Raw genomic sequence first — 16379 nt, 5'->3', positions numbered from 1 at the left:
ATGTACTTGGGTTATTTTTTCACAATGCTGTGATGAACAACTGATTTAATCCAATCTTAGGCCTTATTGTATGCAGTTTAAAAAAAATATATAAAAAATTACTGATTTGGTTTTGAACTGCACAGATCATATTTTCCATAGCCAACTTGTCACTGCATTTAGAAGCTAAAATTGTCTTTGTGTCTGAGTGTTGTGGGCTGTAACATCATCCTACAGCGTACAGAGCATTTACTGTGTAAATAAACCTCTGTACAATATGGACAACTCTTCCCTATGCACTGCTCCACCTTCACTTAAACACTGATTTTTAAATCCCAGATAATGGATGTTCTGTATTAAATTGTGTATATACGGAACACAGAAAGAAGGAATGTGTCACTGCATCCTCTTTATTCATACTAATTCAAAATAGTTTTCTTTGCTGTACTGCAGTCTTGCCTAATTTTTTACCAAGTTTCTTCTTAAAAAAATTCATGTTACAAGTTTGAAAATAATGTTTTCATAGAATCATAAAATGGTTTGGGTTGGAAAGGACCTTAAAGATAATCTAGTTCCAAACCCCCTGCATGGGCAATGACACCTCCCATTAAACCAGGTTGCTCAGAGCCCCATCCAGCCTGCCCTTGAACACTTCCAGGGACAGGGCAGCCACAACTTCTCTGGGCAACCTTGGCCAGGGTCTCACCACCCTCACACTAAAGAATTTCCTCCCAATGTCTAACCTAAATCTCCCCTCTTCCAGTTTTGATCCATTACCTCTTGCCCTCTCACTACAAGCCCTTGAAAAAAAAATCCCTCCCCACTTGTGCTTGGAGGTGCTACCTTCCTTCAACTGTGGACATTTGTCATCACTTGTTGAAGTTGCCCTCTTCTTTAAAAAAACAAATGAGCCCAAAAACCAAAACCAACTTAGGAAACAGCTCACCTCTTGAAGTTAATTTTATTCACTGGTAATGAGCCAAAAAGTAACAACTCCTTACTGTAAGCCAGCTACAAAAGGAAGGAGGAAAGTCCAAAACACTACTTTAGTTGTGTAAGAGAGATTTCTGCTTCTTAAAATTGTATTAAGTGATTCTCAAAAGGTAACACACAAGCAAGTTCTTACCATTTGCCATTTTCAGCAGATTGCTGGGAAAATGGGAAAAAGAGACTACTGCTTAACATCAGCCATCTACAGCTGACAAACCAGGAGAAGAACTGAGCAAAATGCCTAATTTAAATATATTTAGCAGACCACTGGTCAAACTGTTATTCAGCCCAGCTCTCCAGCATCTTTCTCTTCCTAAGACAAAAAAAAAAGAATTCTAGTTAGTGAGGATAATTCGTTCTTTTTACCTTTCAGTGATTGCAAATTACCAAAAAACTGCCCCTAGAACCTTACCTTGACCATGGGAAATGTTGTAACTCAGCTTGTGTCATCTATAAGCTGTGTTACTGTCTGGCAAAGAAGACAACACAGCTTTGCTATTTTACATTTCTAATTCAATATTTGAACCCCTGGGCTACCTGGCCACGGTGTGTCTGACCTGAGGGGTAGGTAATCTGAGAGATCTGTTTTGGGAGGACCCTGCAACTGAGAAGGTGGAGGAAAATGCCAAGTTTGGCTCAGGCTACGGCAAGCCAAGCAAGGTCAGGCAGCAATTGACATTTTTAAATCTTGCAGTGTAAAGTAAAGGGGTTAAGCTTAAACCAGCAAGTCCTTTAATTACATAGGTTTGTAAAAAAAAACAAAAAACAAAAACAACAAAAACAACTCAGTAAAATATCTCTTGTGCATATATAATTCCCATCCCCCCCAAAAAGCAACCCACAACTATTTCAATTAAACTTACACTTCTTCCTTGAATACATCCAGTGTGATAACCTCATCATCTTCAAGCTGCAGATCTTCAGTGCTCAGTCCCAAAGTTTTAAGAGCTGCAGTTAAAGAAAGAGCATTTCCTATGCAAGTCTTGAAAGATTAATTGAACATCTTATAGTGACCGAGACATAATTAAAGGTCAAAACACGTAACTGACACAGATGTAATTTAACTTTCCAGGCTGTGTATCGGCAGGTGTGCGGATACTTTTGAAGCACATCTGTGCGTAGCTTTGAATCTACCGCCACGATTCTCGCCCGACGGGCGCAGACGCTGCCCAGGTGAGACGCACCTTCCCTGTACTGCGCTGCCGTGACGTGGCCTCGGCCCACGACATCCAGCAGGCCGAACATGGCCACCAGGTTCTCCTCGTCCATCAGGTCAGGGTACTCCCCCTCGGCTCGCCTTCCAGCCTTCACCTTTTCCAGCAGCTGGATCAGGAACTCGCGGGGGCTTTCTGCAACGAAGGGAAACCGCCCGCAGAAGCAGGGCCCTCAGCTACTGCCCGAAGGCCGCACAATCCCTCTCCCCACCCCCCCCCGCTCTGCTTTTGGCGGCGGGGCCCGGCCCTGCCCTGCCCGGCCCTGCCCTGCCCGCGGGGCCCCGCACCGGGCCGCTGGTAGATGACCAGGGTGGCGAGGCGGTGGAGCAGCTCGGGGAGCCGGTGGCGCTGCAGGTACTCGCGGCACTGCTGCTCGCCCGCCGCCATCCCGCCCTGCCGGCAGGCCCCGCCCCGCCGCGGCCCTTCCCCCAGACCGGCCGTTAACGGCCCCGGCCCTTCCCCCATCCCGGCCCGTTAACGGTCCCCGGCGCGGCGCGGGAAGGGCGAGGCCCGCGGCTGCCGGTGCGCGGCTGAGGGGGGCGGGGAGCAGGGGAGGCCCCAGGGCAGCGAACACAAGGGGCGAGGCCGCGGGAGCAGCTGCGGGGAGAGCCGGGGGCCCGGCTCGGGGCTCAGGCGGGGGGTGGGTTCCTGAGGCTCCCCTGCCCCAGCGGGCAGGAGGAGGGAGGCGAGAGTTGGTTTTGCTAGAGGTCATGGCGTTAGCGCGGGAGCAGAAAGCCATCGCTTCCGAGCCCGGTTGCTCGTCCTTTCGGCAGCCGCGTGAACGCTCGAGGAGGAGCAAAGGGCACCTCAGCCCTCCTGCCGGGCCGCTCCCCGCAGCCCCGCAGCCCTGCCCCCGCGCTGGGCTCCCCTGCTGCAGGGGTTAGTCCCAGTAAATGCGAGAGAGGAGAGCAAAGCGTTCCGGTGCCACCCGGGGAACCCGCTCCAGCGCTCCCGGTGCTGGCGCGACGGGCGAAATCCGCGACCGGCCGCCAGGAGCAGGAAAGGTAACGGGTTTAAATCATTCCTGAGGTTCGCAGCGCAGCCTGTGCGGAGAAGGGACGTCAGAAGAACTTTTTTTATTGTGTATTTTTTTCTTTAGTGTGAGCAGAAGATAATTAAATGGAAGTGTCCCACTGAAATCTACAACCACCTACCATCAAATAAAAACAGACTGATAAATGAGTGTATAACAAAGGAAAAAAAAACACTATTCCAGTGAAAAGTCCAGCAGTATCTATATCTAACTGTTTGCTAAAACTAAAATATCACAGGACATTAATAGAATTCACCTTTTTTTATTATTTTTTTTTCCTTAGAATGGGAGAAAGGCAGCATCCCAAATCACAGACTGTACAGCTGTGTTCCAGCTGTGTTCTTTAGCATTTTAAACTGGAAATGTTACTTGCTCCAAGTTTTAATTAGGGCCAGAGGAACTGTAGATTCATAATCATTAATGGCTCCCTTTGCAGCCACCTGGCAATGATGGAACATTCCTGTTTCTAAGGAATACAGTTCATAGTTACTGAACCCATTCCTGCCTTTGTCTGTTCTGTGCCTTTCAATAGCATTTGCAAAGCACTAGCAAAGTTTTGTTTCCTAAATAAGAGCAATGGGAGAAAGTGTAGACTGAAGGGCAGAGCAGTAGAATCACAAATCTGAGCTGGTCAGCAGAAGAGAAACTTGTGAAACTGAGAACCTAAGGGTAGGAAGATGATTGACTGGAAAGGAAAGAAGAAATTAAAGACTGGAGAGAAAGGTAGGTAAGCCACTTAGCAAAGAAAGCTTCTCCTTCAGTGGTCAACAAAGGTAACCAGTATGAAATACATATGTTGAAGGCTGAAATTTGAAGAATAAACACAGAAATTACAGATTGAAGTGTGTTTCTCTGAAGAATGGTTAAAAATTCACTAAGCAGAGCAAACCCCATTTTGATTTAGATCTAGAAATATATTTTTAATTCTACTTCACTGTTAAGAAAGCACAATTTATTTCCTTGAGAAAAAAATCTTCTGATAGTGAATCATGGCTTTATTATTTAAATAATAAATTCCTATCCTCAGTTCATATGATGAAAGTATTAGCTGTATATATGAGTCTGAAAAGTATGAGCGTTCAGGACAATTTGTGAGAAGCTCACATGGACTATTATAAGAGAAAAACAGGATTTGACAAATATCTGAAAGTTTTCTGGTTCTGTTATAGAGGTGCTGCTAATTGAGTTTTAATCAAGAACTCAAGGAGCAAATCTGTTTTCATTTGTTTAAAGCTTCCTGGCTATTTAAAATTAAATTTGGTTGAAAGACTTAATACCTGTTATGACAGAAGCTGAGCCTTTTGCACAATGTCATTAGTAACTGCAGTCTTTTATCTAATTACATAGAAGCAAATAGACTGCCAAGAGTCTTAAGGGTTGTAACGAAGAGAAACAGGAACTGCAGGTCAGATATGAAACTGGTTGCAGAACAAGTGTTTGTCTTGCTGAGGAAAACAGGCAGATGGATGTGTTCTTCCAAACGGGAGTGCTAGAAAACTGAAGTCTAGGGCTGTGGGAAGAGGCAGGAGCAGTAAGGGCTGCTGGGGAAAGGTGGCCCGGTCTGTAGTACGCTGACTGTGGGTATGCTGAGCAGCAGCTCCTTTAGTGCTCTGCCTGCCTCTGCTCCTCCTCAGTGTGGACACTAGAAAGCACTGTGCTAGGGAGCATGGGGTGGAGCTGTAGAGATTGGGTCCTGCCATTTTTGTAGCTGCTCCTTATACACCCTTATAAATGTACAGTGTAAAATCCCCTGGCAAGGAACGCACCTGTATCTTGGAAGTCCTTGAGTGTACACAGTGGAAGGGTGCAGTGGTGGGGCCCACGTTTTCCTTAGCCTTCTTTCCATGTTAATATACAGAAAGGACCCCTCACATCCTTTACTAATTCCAACTCCAGCTGAGCTCTGGTTCTGCTTCAGCATGCCTAGACAGCATTTCTGTATTCCTGCAGGGTATCCCATCCTTGCTTCCACAGTCTGTATAGTCAGGAGTTCCTATTCAGCCACTCTGGCCTTCTTTCCTCAGAATCTTAAGCTTTGCTATCTCATAGTCACTGCTGCCAAGGCTGCCACCCATGTCGGTGTTTGCTGCCAGCCCTTCCTTATATGTGAGTAGCATGTCTGGCATAGCCAGACCCTGCTTGTTGAGCACTTCTGTCAAGAAATCATCATGTAGTACAGAAGTAACCTGGATCACTTGTGCCTCCACTGTGTTGCCATCCCAGTCCTCTCCACAAGAACAAGAGCCTGCAGTTTTAAGGCTAAGCAGTGAATGGGGTTTTTTGCAGTCAACTGCAAAATAAAGACTAAACTTGTCATCAGAAATCATATACTGAGAAAAATTAAATATAAGGAATTAGAAAAATGCTTCTAGGTACTGTTTCCAGGCCAAAGAGAAGTAAAAATAGTTTACAAAAAAAAGGCTATTTATTATCAGGAAACTTAGCTCTCTTACAGAACTGGCCACTTCTCAATTGACTAAAAAAACAAAGAAATTGATTTCCTAGAACTACAGTGGGGCTTCTGAAGGCAAAGGGGAAAAAAGAAGATACTTAGCAGGAGCCTTCATTCTCTATCATAGATAGTATATTTGTCTAAGTGTGACCCTGAGCTTATAGCTCTTACGACCACAGATGCTTTTATTCTAGCAGTACCTGTAGAGCAAGTTCACCCTACAACACAGTGGTGGAGATTGGAGATTCAGCTCCGTTGCCTTAGTTTCTCTGACCTGCCACAGCCTGAATTTTTTCTGAATGCATCAATATTTGGTGAAGCTCAATGTTAATGTAGATGGTTTCCCACATGTCAAGAACAGGCAGGTTCTTCATATAAGCTGCAACAGCACATTTGCTGTAACAGAGAACGCACTGTTTACTGGAAGAGCAGATTTAGAAAATAATGCCATCTTGTCTGTCACACAGCCATCCCTAGGGTAACGATGTTAATGATTCATCAAAAGAGTAACATTCTTGGAGAATATCTGAAGTGCTTGGTTCTGTGAATGTAAAAAGACAAGACTTGTTAGAGTGGACAGTAGTTTCTCTGCTTTGTCCTATGCTGTCTTCGAAGCAAAGCCTGTAAAGTGATTAAAAGGAAACTGTGTGGTATATCTCGGGGACATCTGAAAAATACCAGTGAGCTCCAATGAAAAGGTCTTGAGTGTCACCACCTCTTAAGTGGGAATTAGCTATCAAAAAAACTAGTTAATGAATAACAAAGACAAAGCAATGAAGAAGTTTGGTATGAGGAAAATACCCTGAGAACCAAGGGAGCACTTACAAGAAAATGACGCTACGAGATGAGTCCTTAATCATCATTATTACTTTCTTCATACTTGGATCATAGGACAGAAGGTCTATAGTCCAGCTTTCTGCTCAAAAGAGCTCTGAGGTCTGACCAGGGTGCTCAGAACTTTATCCAGTTTGGGTTTGAAAATCTTGGAAGTTGGAGGTTGCACCTTCTTGTTCTGACACTTGACAGTCTCTGTGGCCAGAAGGTTTCTCCTTGTATCCAGTGTGAACCTCCCTTATGTCAACTGATGTTGCTCCCACCATGCAACACTGAAGACCCAGCCCTGATCTAGTGACCTTCTCATAGGTACTGGTAGGCTGCTATTATGTGCCCCTGAGGGTAAGTGGTGATTTGGAGCCAGAGGGTCATTATGGTGTTCACCCACTCACTTTGTGCTTCAGTTTATTTTACTCTTTTCCTTTCTTGGCAACCTCAGAAGGGATTTTTGAAGGCTTGACTAGGCCCAAAGGCCCTGGACAGGCACTCGAGATGGAGAAGCTACTATCTTTCAGTCTTCATTGGCATTTAACTGCAGATTAAAGGAGTTTGGGATTGGAAGGTCAATAGTGGAAGTCATGGGAGTGAACAGTCCAGTAATATGCTAGGGACAAAGTAGAAGAGGCATTAGAGAATTGTCTATTAGGATTGGAAGGCCCAACACAGAGTCTGCTTCATACTCCAGGAACAAACATGCACTTGGCTTGTTCTAGTTTAAGGAGCACAAATGGAGCATTTCCCTTTGAATGTTTTCTTTCTTGGGAAGCATCCGTGCTCAGGGTGTGAAGCTGTAGGCCTTGGAAGCACTCTGTAAAATAACACAAGTGAAAAACAGTTTTCTACACCTTCTAGGTGACTCTTTGATAATGACACAGCAAGTCCAGGATCTTGGTATTACCATTCAGGCTATATGGTCCAAATACAGAGAATTAACAAAGAGTAACTCAAGGTAAGATAAAAAAAACCCCAAAAATCACCCTCAAAAAGACACCACAACCTCCCCCAGCTGGTTATGAGAGAAAACTAAATACACAGGAAGGCAAATAGTTGCAATAGTTCCCCATTTGCTGTCCTGAGACCTCACTTGGAGTACTGTGTCCAGTTCTGGGGTCCCCAACAGAGGAGGGTTGCACTCCTGAGTTCATCAGGCCATCACTGTATTTACACCAACAGGCCCTGGATACCTGTAGCATTTCGTAAATGTACTTTGTTCATGCTAGACAACTTTTCTGAAAACCTAGGTTCTTGTGGTGTCACCTCAACCATGTTAGCAACTGCTCCAAGTTAATCAAATCCAAACTCAATTTTAGAGCTAAATCCTCCAAGTCTGGGAAATCTGCAAAGGGGCAGTTAAATGTTTTATACCATCTCAAATCACTACTGGTGTCCTTACCTTCAAGTTTTCCTTGATCCTCATTGTCATTTCTGGAAAGCTTCCCTTCTCCCTTCTGTAGGGAAAGCCCCAGACTAGATCTAAATATTTCTGCAGGTCAGCCGTAAACAACAAAAATCACACACAAAGGAATCCTGCCCGTGCCATTTGTGATGTATTACAAAAGGAGAACACGAGTATGCATATATCCACCATGGATTCTCCAGCCAAAGGGCAGACAGGGACCTGCTGCTGAATTATCAGCTTTATCCTTCTCATACATGGGAAATGATCTTTAAAAGGAGGTCTGCACTTACTTTGAGCCATAGCTTTCAAGAGGTACTTGAGGAGCAAAACAGCGTAAAAAATTGCATGAAATACACATTCTTGTGTTCCAGACTCTGAATCTGTTGTATGAATCTCCTCCAAATATTTCTGGAATCAGTTTTTGGCATTTCTTCCAATTGTGAATCCCGACAGATTTGGAAGGGTAAAACAGATACCAGTTGCAGACAGCAATGGCTTTCTTCTAAAATAAATATTTCTGTAGTAAAAACAGAAACATAAAAACTAGAGTGCAACGAATAAAGAAGTTACAGTGTGATCTGCTTATCTCTGAAACTGGTGGTATTTAAAGCTTGTTGGATTATACAAGAAGGAGTGCTGCTACAACCAAAATACTTGTTGCATAACCAAAAAAAGGGTGGGGGAAAACAACTCAAAATAGAGATCGGCTTGTAAATCATTCTAATGAATCCACAAGCACTAAATAATGACTGAGTCATATTTGGAAAATAAATTTAATGGTCTTTGGCCTTTGCTGGCCATGGACAATGATGGTAAATGACTAACAACTCATGGCTGTAATATTCCATTTTCTTGGCTGCAGCTTTAATTCCTAATGGCTGCTATAAACAGCAAAGCATCTTACAAACACAGTGTCACTCTTCAGCCATATGTGGGAACTATGAGACGAAACTTGGTATCTATGTTACTTCATGATGTTCAGTTTTCTAAACTCAAGGTTTTAAAAAATAGTTTCAAAATATAAGCAGCTCAGACCAAGACACAAAGAGGACAATAATAGGAAGCTCAGGATTAGCTTTTACCACTTACATTCGAACATGCAAGACACTACGCAAAAGGCTGTTTACCTAGAAGGTAAATTTTTCCTCCTATTACTGTTCCCTGTAATGCAGGCCAGCTTTCTGTCTCCTCTTCCAGTTCTGATTGTTCGCATTCAAAAAGAGTTTGCAGGCCAAACTTCTTGATTTTGAAAAAGATCATACCGGAATTGTGAGCGTCTTCCCTAAAGTATTTCCAAGACTCAGTTTCCAGATACTTCCTAACATCAGCATAAAAATGTACATCTTCCCCAGATTTGCAGAAGAGGTTGCTGCAAGAGAAAAAACTGCAGTTCTCTCTGCAGTGCTGACAAGCCAATGAACAATTTAGTTTCATTTGATCTGTAGTCGGAACAGGCTTTACACAGAAGAATATTAATGCCTAGATGTTGCATTTTTAGCGCTAACATTGATAAAAAGACTGGTTATAAATTTTTACTGCCCATTGAAGTGAGGATTCCTAAATCTAGCAGCTCAAGCAAAGTTAATTCTTGTACTGATAAGGAATGAGAAAATGCATTCAGCTAAGCAAAGGAATTAAAAAATTATTTATCATTGCAAAAACCTCAGTAGTTGATCGTTACACATGTCCTGACATGTAAATACAGAAATATTTTAGACACAAATGCCAAAAATAACCCCAGAGCAACTCAGCCCTGTACAGAGAGCTCAGCAGATCTTTTGAAGTACCAGTTGCATTCCCGGCGCTGCATTCTGCACCGTGTCTCAGCCTCTGGGAGGAAAAAGGGCCGTCTTGCAATCCATACCATTTTTGCTTTGCAGAGATAAATAATGACAAAATCCATCTGTTTCTTACAAACATATAAATTATTTTATTTACAAAGCCATGTTACAAAAAAAAAAAAATAATAAAGCAAAAAAACCAAAAAATACAATCGCTCACTAGAGAATATCTCCAGGCCCGGTGTTGAACCATGGCAGTATCAATCAGATACATGTTTGTTCTGTTTTTCCTTTTTTAAACTGTAAGCCATAGAATTTACTATTTACACCTACTTTAGACATTTATTCTGCTTACAATTATCACAAGCATGGAATGAATTCTATCTGATACTGCTAATACATAAAGGTGCAGGACAAAGAATGAAAATACTTAGTGTTACAAAATATGGATTGTAGAAAAGAAATTGGCTGTACAAGTATGGCATTTTTTTTTTTTTCTTAGAATGATTGGACATGCTTTCTTCAAAAGTCTTCTGGAAAAGGTTCTAAAATCTGTAGTAGGAAAGCACAATATAGCAGGTGCAAATTCATTTCTGTGCAACAACAGTTATTTAATATATCCCATGACTGACCAGCTATGCAAAACCCACAGAGTTTTGTTAAAGTGCCATGGGTCAACAGCATAACAAAATATAAGGTGTAAATAGAAAAATTTCTTTTTTTCTTCTTTTTTTTAAAACAATAGTTCACTGAGAATCAGCAATAATAGAATATGCTGTATAAACTATTCTCTACAAAGGTCGATCAGCACTATTTACAATTGTTACATCAATACAAAAGAAGGCATACAAGTTATCCAAGTCGCTTTTTATGGCTGACGGGCCTATGCATTGCGGGTGTGAAACAACCAAAGCTTCTGAGCCTCTATTGCTGGAAACAAATCACAAGATTTTCAGGCAAATGGGGAAGAAAAAGAACGACTGAGTGAATGCTACACTAATGATGCATTATAGGCTGGTCCAGTTTCTATCCACTTTTCTCAAATGTTTACTTCCGTTTAACTTTTCAGGCTGAAAATTTTTGATACAGATAATTAACAAATGATTTTTTGATGATGACAGAACACTGTGGGATTTCTCTTGGTGCTTAACTTTTCTGAAATGCTGTCAGGTGTAAGCCAGTTGAAAAAATACTGAAGCAGCATTCAAAGGACAGGCTCCGTATTCCAGCTTTCCAATTAAAAGATGCATGGAAAGAGCTAAAGCTTCCTAAAACTACAACATTGCTCCTTCAGTCATTGATTAGGATTATTTCTCAGAAGCAACCACTGAATCTCACAACCACTGTTTTCCCTCAACTAGACATAGCAGTTCATTGATTACAGAGGATGACTTTGTTACTGAGATTTTTAAACTCCTGCAGTTTTATAACTCAAAATAAATTAAAAAAATCAACATAGTACTGCTCCTAAAACTGAACAAGACAAAAATTGTGCAAAAATAATAAAGATATGTACACATTTTTCAGTCTGAAGAAATGTACAATAAAAACATAATTCAAAGAACATTTTAAAAATATAAACATTGCTTAAACTTTCCTAAGTTTCATACTGTTTCTGAAACTATACTGGTCAGTTAGCTCTGAAGTATAGCAAAACATAAATTATTACAAAATTAACACTATAAAAATTTATTTTAAGAATATTTCTAAACTTTTTTCAAAGGGTCTAGCCTTGTTTATAATTGCTTAAACATTTTTAGTCTTAAAATTTGCCTTAAGCCTTCTTTTTTTAAAAAAGAAAGTAGTAATAATCTCCCTATTTGCAGTCTCTCGCCTTTCCCCAAGATGTAAATAAACCAGCATATAAGTGCACTTTTAACACTGTAGAAATAAAAATTAACTCCTCTGTACTATTGTTCGAGTACCTAGTATTTGCTTCCTGATTATAAAATCTATATTTTATTAAAAAAATTATTCAGTAATCCTATAAGAAACAGTCAGTGCAATTCTATTAATGCAAGCCAATCTGCTCAACTCCTGTCCTTGCGAACCCAAACTGTTCACTGAAGTTATCAAATGCTATGATCTTCAGGGTCTATAAATCCACCAAGATATGGGGATTTGACACATTGAGCCCTTGGTAATATTAATTACAGTTTGGTGCAAAAATCCTCTAGGCATTGATCGAAGAATAGATTCCTTAAGAGCCTGATCCTGGAAGAGGCTGAACACTCAGAATTCCCACTGAAATTATTAAACGCTGTAGGTACAGAGCACCAGTCAGGATTAGTCCCTAAAGTTGCAGTGCCCCAGCTGTTTGCAAATTACTAAGAAATGCACTCAATTTTTATCCATAGGACAAGCTTAAATACAGAATTGCTGTAATTTTTATTTAATGAAAAAATTTGGAGATCCTCTAAATAAATTCATATCATGATCTGTTGTTGGTTTTTTTGGAATGTCCGCTGTGTTCTGGTAAGGAAACAAAGGGAGCATTGCAACACTAACAGCTTTGAAAAGCATGAAACATAACCAAGCAGAACGCACAGATCAGTGGCAAATACAAGTGAAAAACTAAACAAATCACTATTACAGTTTTCTGTAAATTTAATTCTCTTTAAAACCACAAATTCATAAAAGGTTAAATCCACCTGCAGGACATAGAAAAGAAAAACCCTGTGGAGTAGGGCTGCTGAGAGCTAGAGATTATAGGCTGGTTCCTTTTCCTTGTTAGGGAAGAGTCCTTATTCTACCAGTTCGGTTTGATGTCTTCTAAAAGAGAAACCAGAGCCAGGTTCAAAATCACAAAATGTCTTTCAGTACATAATAACATCTGCATCTGACAGAACTCAAAGCAGGAATTTATTTCAAGTCCCTTAACTAAATTCCCTCCCTGTTTACTGATTACATTAGACCTTTAAGAAAAGGAATAAACATCGTATTGCCTTTTGGGACTGGCTGATTTTAGTAAACTTTGGTGAATCTCATGTTCATTAACTTGGTGTCTCATTACAAACAAAGAGCAGGAATTAGACGACAACTCTGAAGACTCTTTTCCTCTACACAGCATGTTTTCATGCACAAGGAATCCCCACACAGCATACATGATGTGACCTTCCCTTAATAAAATGATCTAGTTACTCAGTATTTAAAAACCACCGCATACTGAGGTCTTGAAGTGTTAACACATTCAGGCACCTAAAAGCACTATGAAAACAAAAACACTTGATTAGTTATAAACCTAGAACAAGGATAAAATCTGGAGAAAACAAGCTTTTAATACATAATTTGTATTAACAGGCACAAATAATTTGACTGTAAAACTACCACTCCGTTAATGTTTGTTAAAAAACAATAAGTTTTTGTAGGGAAAAATATATTTTTTATTTTATTTTTTTTTAATTAAAGCAACAATAGTTGGAAAACCAGGCATGCCTCTATGTATACAAGCCTCTGTTCAGGTCTCTAATAGATGCAGCAACATTCAAATGAAACACGACAACAATTTGTTTGAGTTAAGCCTGGCTGAGTTTAACGCGATGGGAGAGAGCAGAGCCACAACAGTTACCCTCACAATCCACCAGTCCCCCCAGGAGTACCTGAGAGTACAGTGTATTTCAGCAAGTGACTGCAAGAAAACTATTGTGTGAAATCAAAACAACCACGGGGCACCTTTATCTCACAAGTCAGTTAATGGAAAACACCCAGCCATTGGCTGGTGGCAGGTGACTGACAGCACTGCCACGTGTCCTCAGCTCCGAATGGACACCTGCAGAAGGTGAGAGGGGAAGGGTCTTTCTCAGCAGGTGATCACAGGTTCCAATCAGACTGGCTGTACAGCCTGCTGCAATTTCCCAGTGCCTCCTTCTCACCCAGTCACTCAACCCCATGTTGAATTGAGGACCCGTCTCCCTTATCTTGAGAAACAAGAGTCTTCTCCTCCCTTCCTGACCAGGTAGGCCAGAGGAACTGCTCTACATGCAAATTGACCTTGACAGCTGCAATTCTACTTTAAACTGCATTGTTGAAAGTTTGATGTTCTGACTTGTATTCATGAAAACTTGCCTGATTTTTCCAACTATAAACCCCAGAGTATAGCAGATTTTCCCTGCCTACAGACCTTGCTTCACTTGGAGTCCCTGATTATCATGGTTATAAAAACACTAATATTAAAAACAAGACAGCTGAGGTTCCCACAGTAATACCTTTACTGCCACAGCATACACTTGCAGATCCACTTATTGTTACCTAATTAATAACATCTTTATAAAGAAGTATTACAGCACAGTTTAAGACTAAAATTTTATTTAGAGACTATTCAGTTGCTAGATTGGAGGTGAAAGCTGTCAACAAAGCAGCTCAGATTTATTTTGACAGTGACAAGCATTCATTAGATAGGTCAACATTATTAATGGTTCCAAGTACTAAAATCCTGTGTTATAGTAAAAAAAAAGTTTAATAAAACTTAATACATCTTGATTTCTTTTGTATTTGTATTCTGAGCTCCACATTCAACTACCAAATGTGTCAGAAACGTATTTTTAACAATAAAGAGTCTGTGGGGCTTGAAACAAGCAAGTACTTCTATTTTTGATAAAGTTAAAGAAACAAGACAACTGAAAAGCTCAATAATAGCCTCTGTTTATTTAAAGCTGCCACAACATTAATGCTTTGTGCTGTTAGTTTTTCCCTATGGGATCTAGGCAACAGATCCCAACAAGCTCTGCTCCTTGGGTATTGTAACACTGGAGCCAGAGGTTAAAGCATAAAGATTTCTGTACTTCAGAACAGCTTTATCCCATGTTTGTTACTGGCAGCTGGATGACAGTGTCACAGAGCAAAATGCCAGTCCCTAGAATTCTGAAGAAACTTCCCACTTTTTTCCTTTCAGAGTAGTTTCTCCTACTTTGCATTTCTTCCTACAGTGCTTTGCATTCAGCACCAAGAGAAAAAAATAAATTAAAAAAATACTGTTTGGCAGTTCATCTCAAGATATGAGTGATTCACGGTATTTTTAATGGGGATACAGTTGTGGGTTATCATTAGTACAAGCCTACTGTTCTCTTGCTGTGTCTGCACAGCAGAAACTAAGCAGCACAGCCATTTGGAATAACCACTCCTGTATAATTTAGCCAGAATACCTAAAAGAATTCTATCATACTGACTGGTTGTACAGAAAAATCCTCTGTTTCCTTGTAACTACACTTTGCTGAGGTGGGAAACCTTTTCATACCCAGGATCTCAATAATGAATTCTTGATAAACTATTCAACTTGGGAGTTAAACAGTAGGGGCCATATTAAAAAAATAAACTAGCCTATCAGTCCTCCAGACAGATGAGGGCTGGGTCACAGGTCAAGCACCCATCCTTGCAAAAAACCCAAGTGACAGAATTTATTATAATTATCTCACTAGGCATCTGTGTGATAAACAGCTATGGTGAGAGTGCTAAGGATTTCTCGCAGTCTAAGAATTCAGATCATACTTAGCTTAGTGAGGCCTTCAGATTAGTTTCTCTGAATAGTCAGGTGTCCTGTCGTCTCTGTCCTGTTTCTCTCCTCTCTTTGCTGCTCTCACTTTTGGCCTATTTTTAAATGCTGTCCCTGCTATGCCAGTTTGGGGACTTTGCTGTGCCATCTTGCTCAGCAGGAGAAGTCGGATAAAAAGAATTTAGCTGGATCAGGATCACCTTAGCTGGATCCTGTGCAGTTTCTGCTGCTGCTGAGTTTGGATCACCAAAGCCAGTGAGTAGCACGTAAGCCAACCTGAGGTGTACTACAGGTGATGAAAAACAAGCAGAAAACTTGCTATTCATAAATCTCAGAGGGGAAAATAGCTGAAAAAAAAGTTAAGTGAGAGGAGAAATCTAATATTGGTTCACCGAAAGACCACTTCTATAAAGAATTGTATTAATAGAAAAATTATATTTTAAGGTTTTACAGTACGAAATATTTCAAAACTGCTTACAGACTACTTAAGTACACTTTTTTCAAAGAAACTTACTTGTCTGTTGTGTACGGGGTTTGATGTACTCGAAGGACTGGATTGTGACAAAGCTACACTGCTATTTTTTCCAATCTGAAAGACATTAATTGAGCAGTAGTGAGAGGCATGTTGTCAGTTAATGCAGATGCTGGTAATGGCCTTCCCTTTCCTCTGAAAAGTGACACTAATTGCTTTGCCTTTGAAACACAGGTATTTGCTATTACAAAAGAGAAAGTTCTTCAGGTAGAATCATAATTCTCTCTCAGAGCCTGTATATTCTAAATAAACTCTTAAAAGGCATATAAATACTATTACAGATCAGAAAACAACATATGAAACAGTTACCAGGAGAATATAGATTGTACAACCCCACCTCTCTAGACCAAAATACTAATTTCTCTAGTTACTGGAGACAGTGAGTGCAGACAGTCAGCAACTGAGACAGCATGGAGTGCTCAAGGTCACAGACTTCTCCCCAGGGGACCTTCCCCTCTCCTCAGGAGTTTAAAGCCAGTGGCCAAGCACCACAGAATGCCCCAAGTTACTCCATTTGTTTCCAGATAGAACCTTCATTTATTATTGCTCAATAAAGCAAATAATAACCAGAAGAATTGAACTCCATAGGTTTAAATTTGCAATTGCAATTACTGCAATTTGATAGTATACATAGATACATACATACATTTTAAAAGTACTTCCTTAAAATACTACAG

At 40.7% G+C, this 16379-nt stretch overlaps 2 protein-coding genes across 7 annotated transcripts in view; both read right to left on the bottom strand.

Moving 5' to 3' along the window:
• Positions 1-921: 921 nt before the first annotated feature.
• EFCAB10 (EF-hand calcium binding domain 10) lies at positions 922-2605 on the bottom strand. Of its 2 annotated transcripts, XR_007888849.1 has the most exons (5): positions 2471-2605; positions 2154-2318; positions 1833-1917; positions 1382-1438; positions 922-1282 (listed from the first exon to the last, which is right to left on the bottom strand). XR_007888849.1 is itself a non-coding variant. In XM_051613143.1 (4 exons), exons 1-4 carry the CDS (start codon positions 2568-2570, stop codon positions 1249-1251), a joined length of 384 nt encoding a protein of 127 aa, XP_051469103.1. In that variant the 5' UTR covers positions 2571-2605; the 3' UTR covers positions 922-1248. The 2 variants fall into 2 exon arrangements, 1 of the variants encoding a protein (XP_051469103.1); XM_051613143.1 differs by lacking the exon at positions 1382-1438.
• Positions 2606-9807: 7202 nt separating this feature from the next.
• ATXN7L1 (ataxin 7 like 1) overlaps positions 9808-16379 on the bottom strand; it is a 111787-nt gene continuing 105215 nt past the window's right edge. For 4 of the 5 annotated variants that reach the window (XM_051622960.1, XM_051622978.1, XM_051622998.1 and 1 more), the window contains 2 exons: positions 15685-15759; positions 9808-12454 (listed from right to left, as the gene is read on the bottom strand). In XM_051622960.1, coding sequence (XP_051478920.1) covers positions 12413-12454; positions 15685-15759 — 117 coding nt within the window. In that variant the 3' untranslated portion in view covers positions 9808-12412. Of the gene's footprint in view, positions 12890-15684; positions 15760-16379 lie in introns of all 5 variants that reach the window. The other variant, XM_051622968.1, reaches the window with a different exon arrangement.

This window comes from Apus apus, chromosome 1 (genome assembly GCF_020740795.1).
Source record: "Apus apus isolate bApuApu2 chromosome 1, bApuApu2.pri.cur, whole genome shotgun sequence".
Taxonomy (NCBI): Eukaryota; Metazoa; Chordata; class Aves; order Apodiformes; family Apodidae; genus Apus; species Apus apus.
Note: the sequence above shows the minus strand (reverse complement) of the source record. Positions and strands in the feature narration are given on the sequence as shown.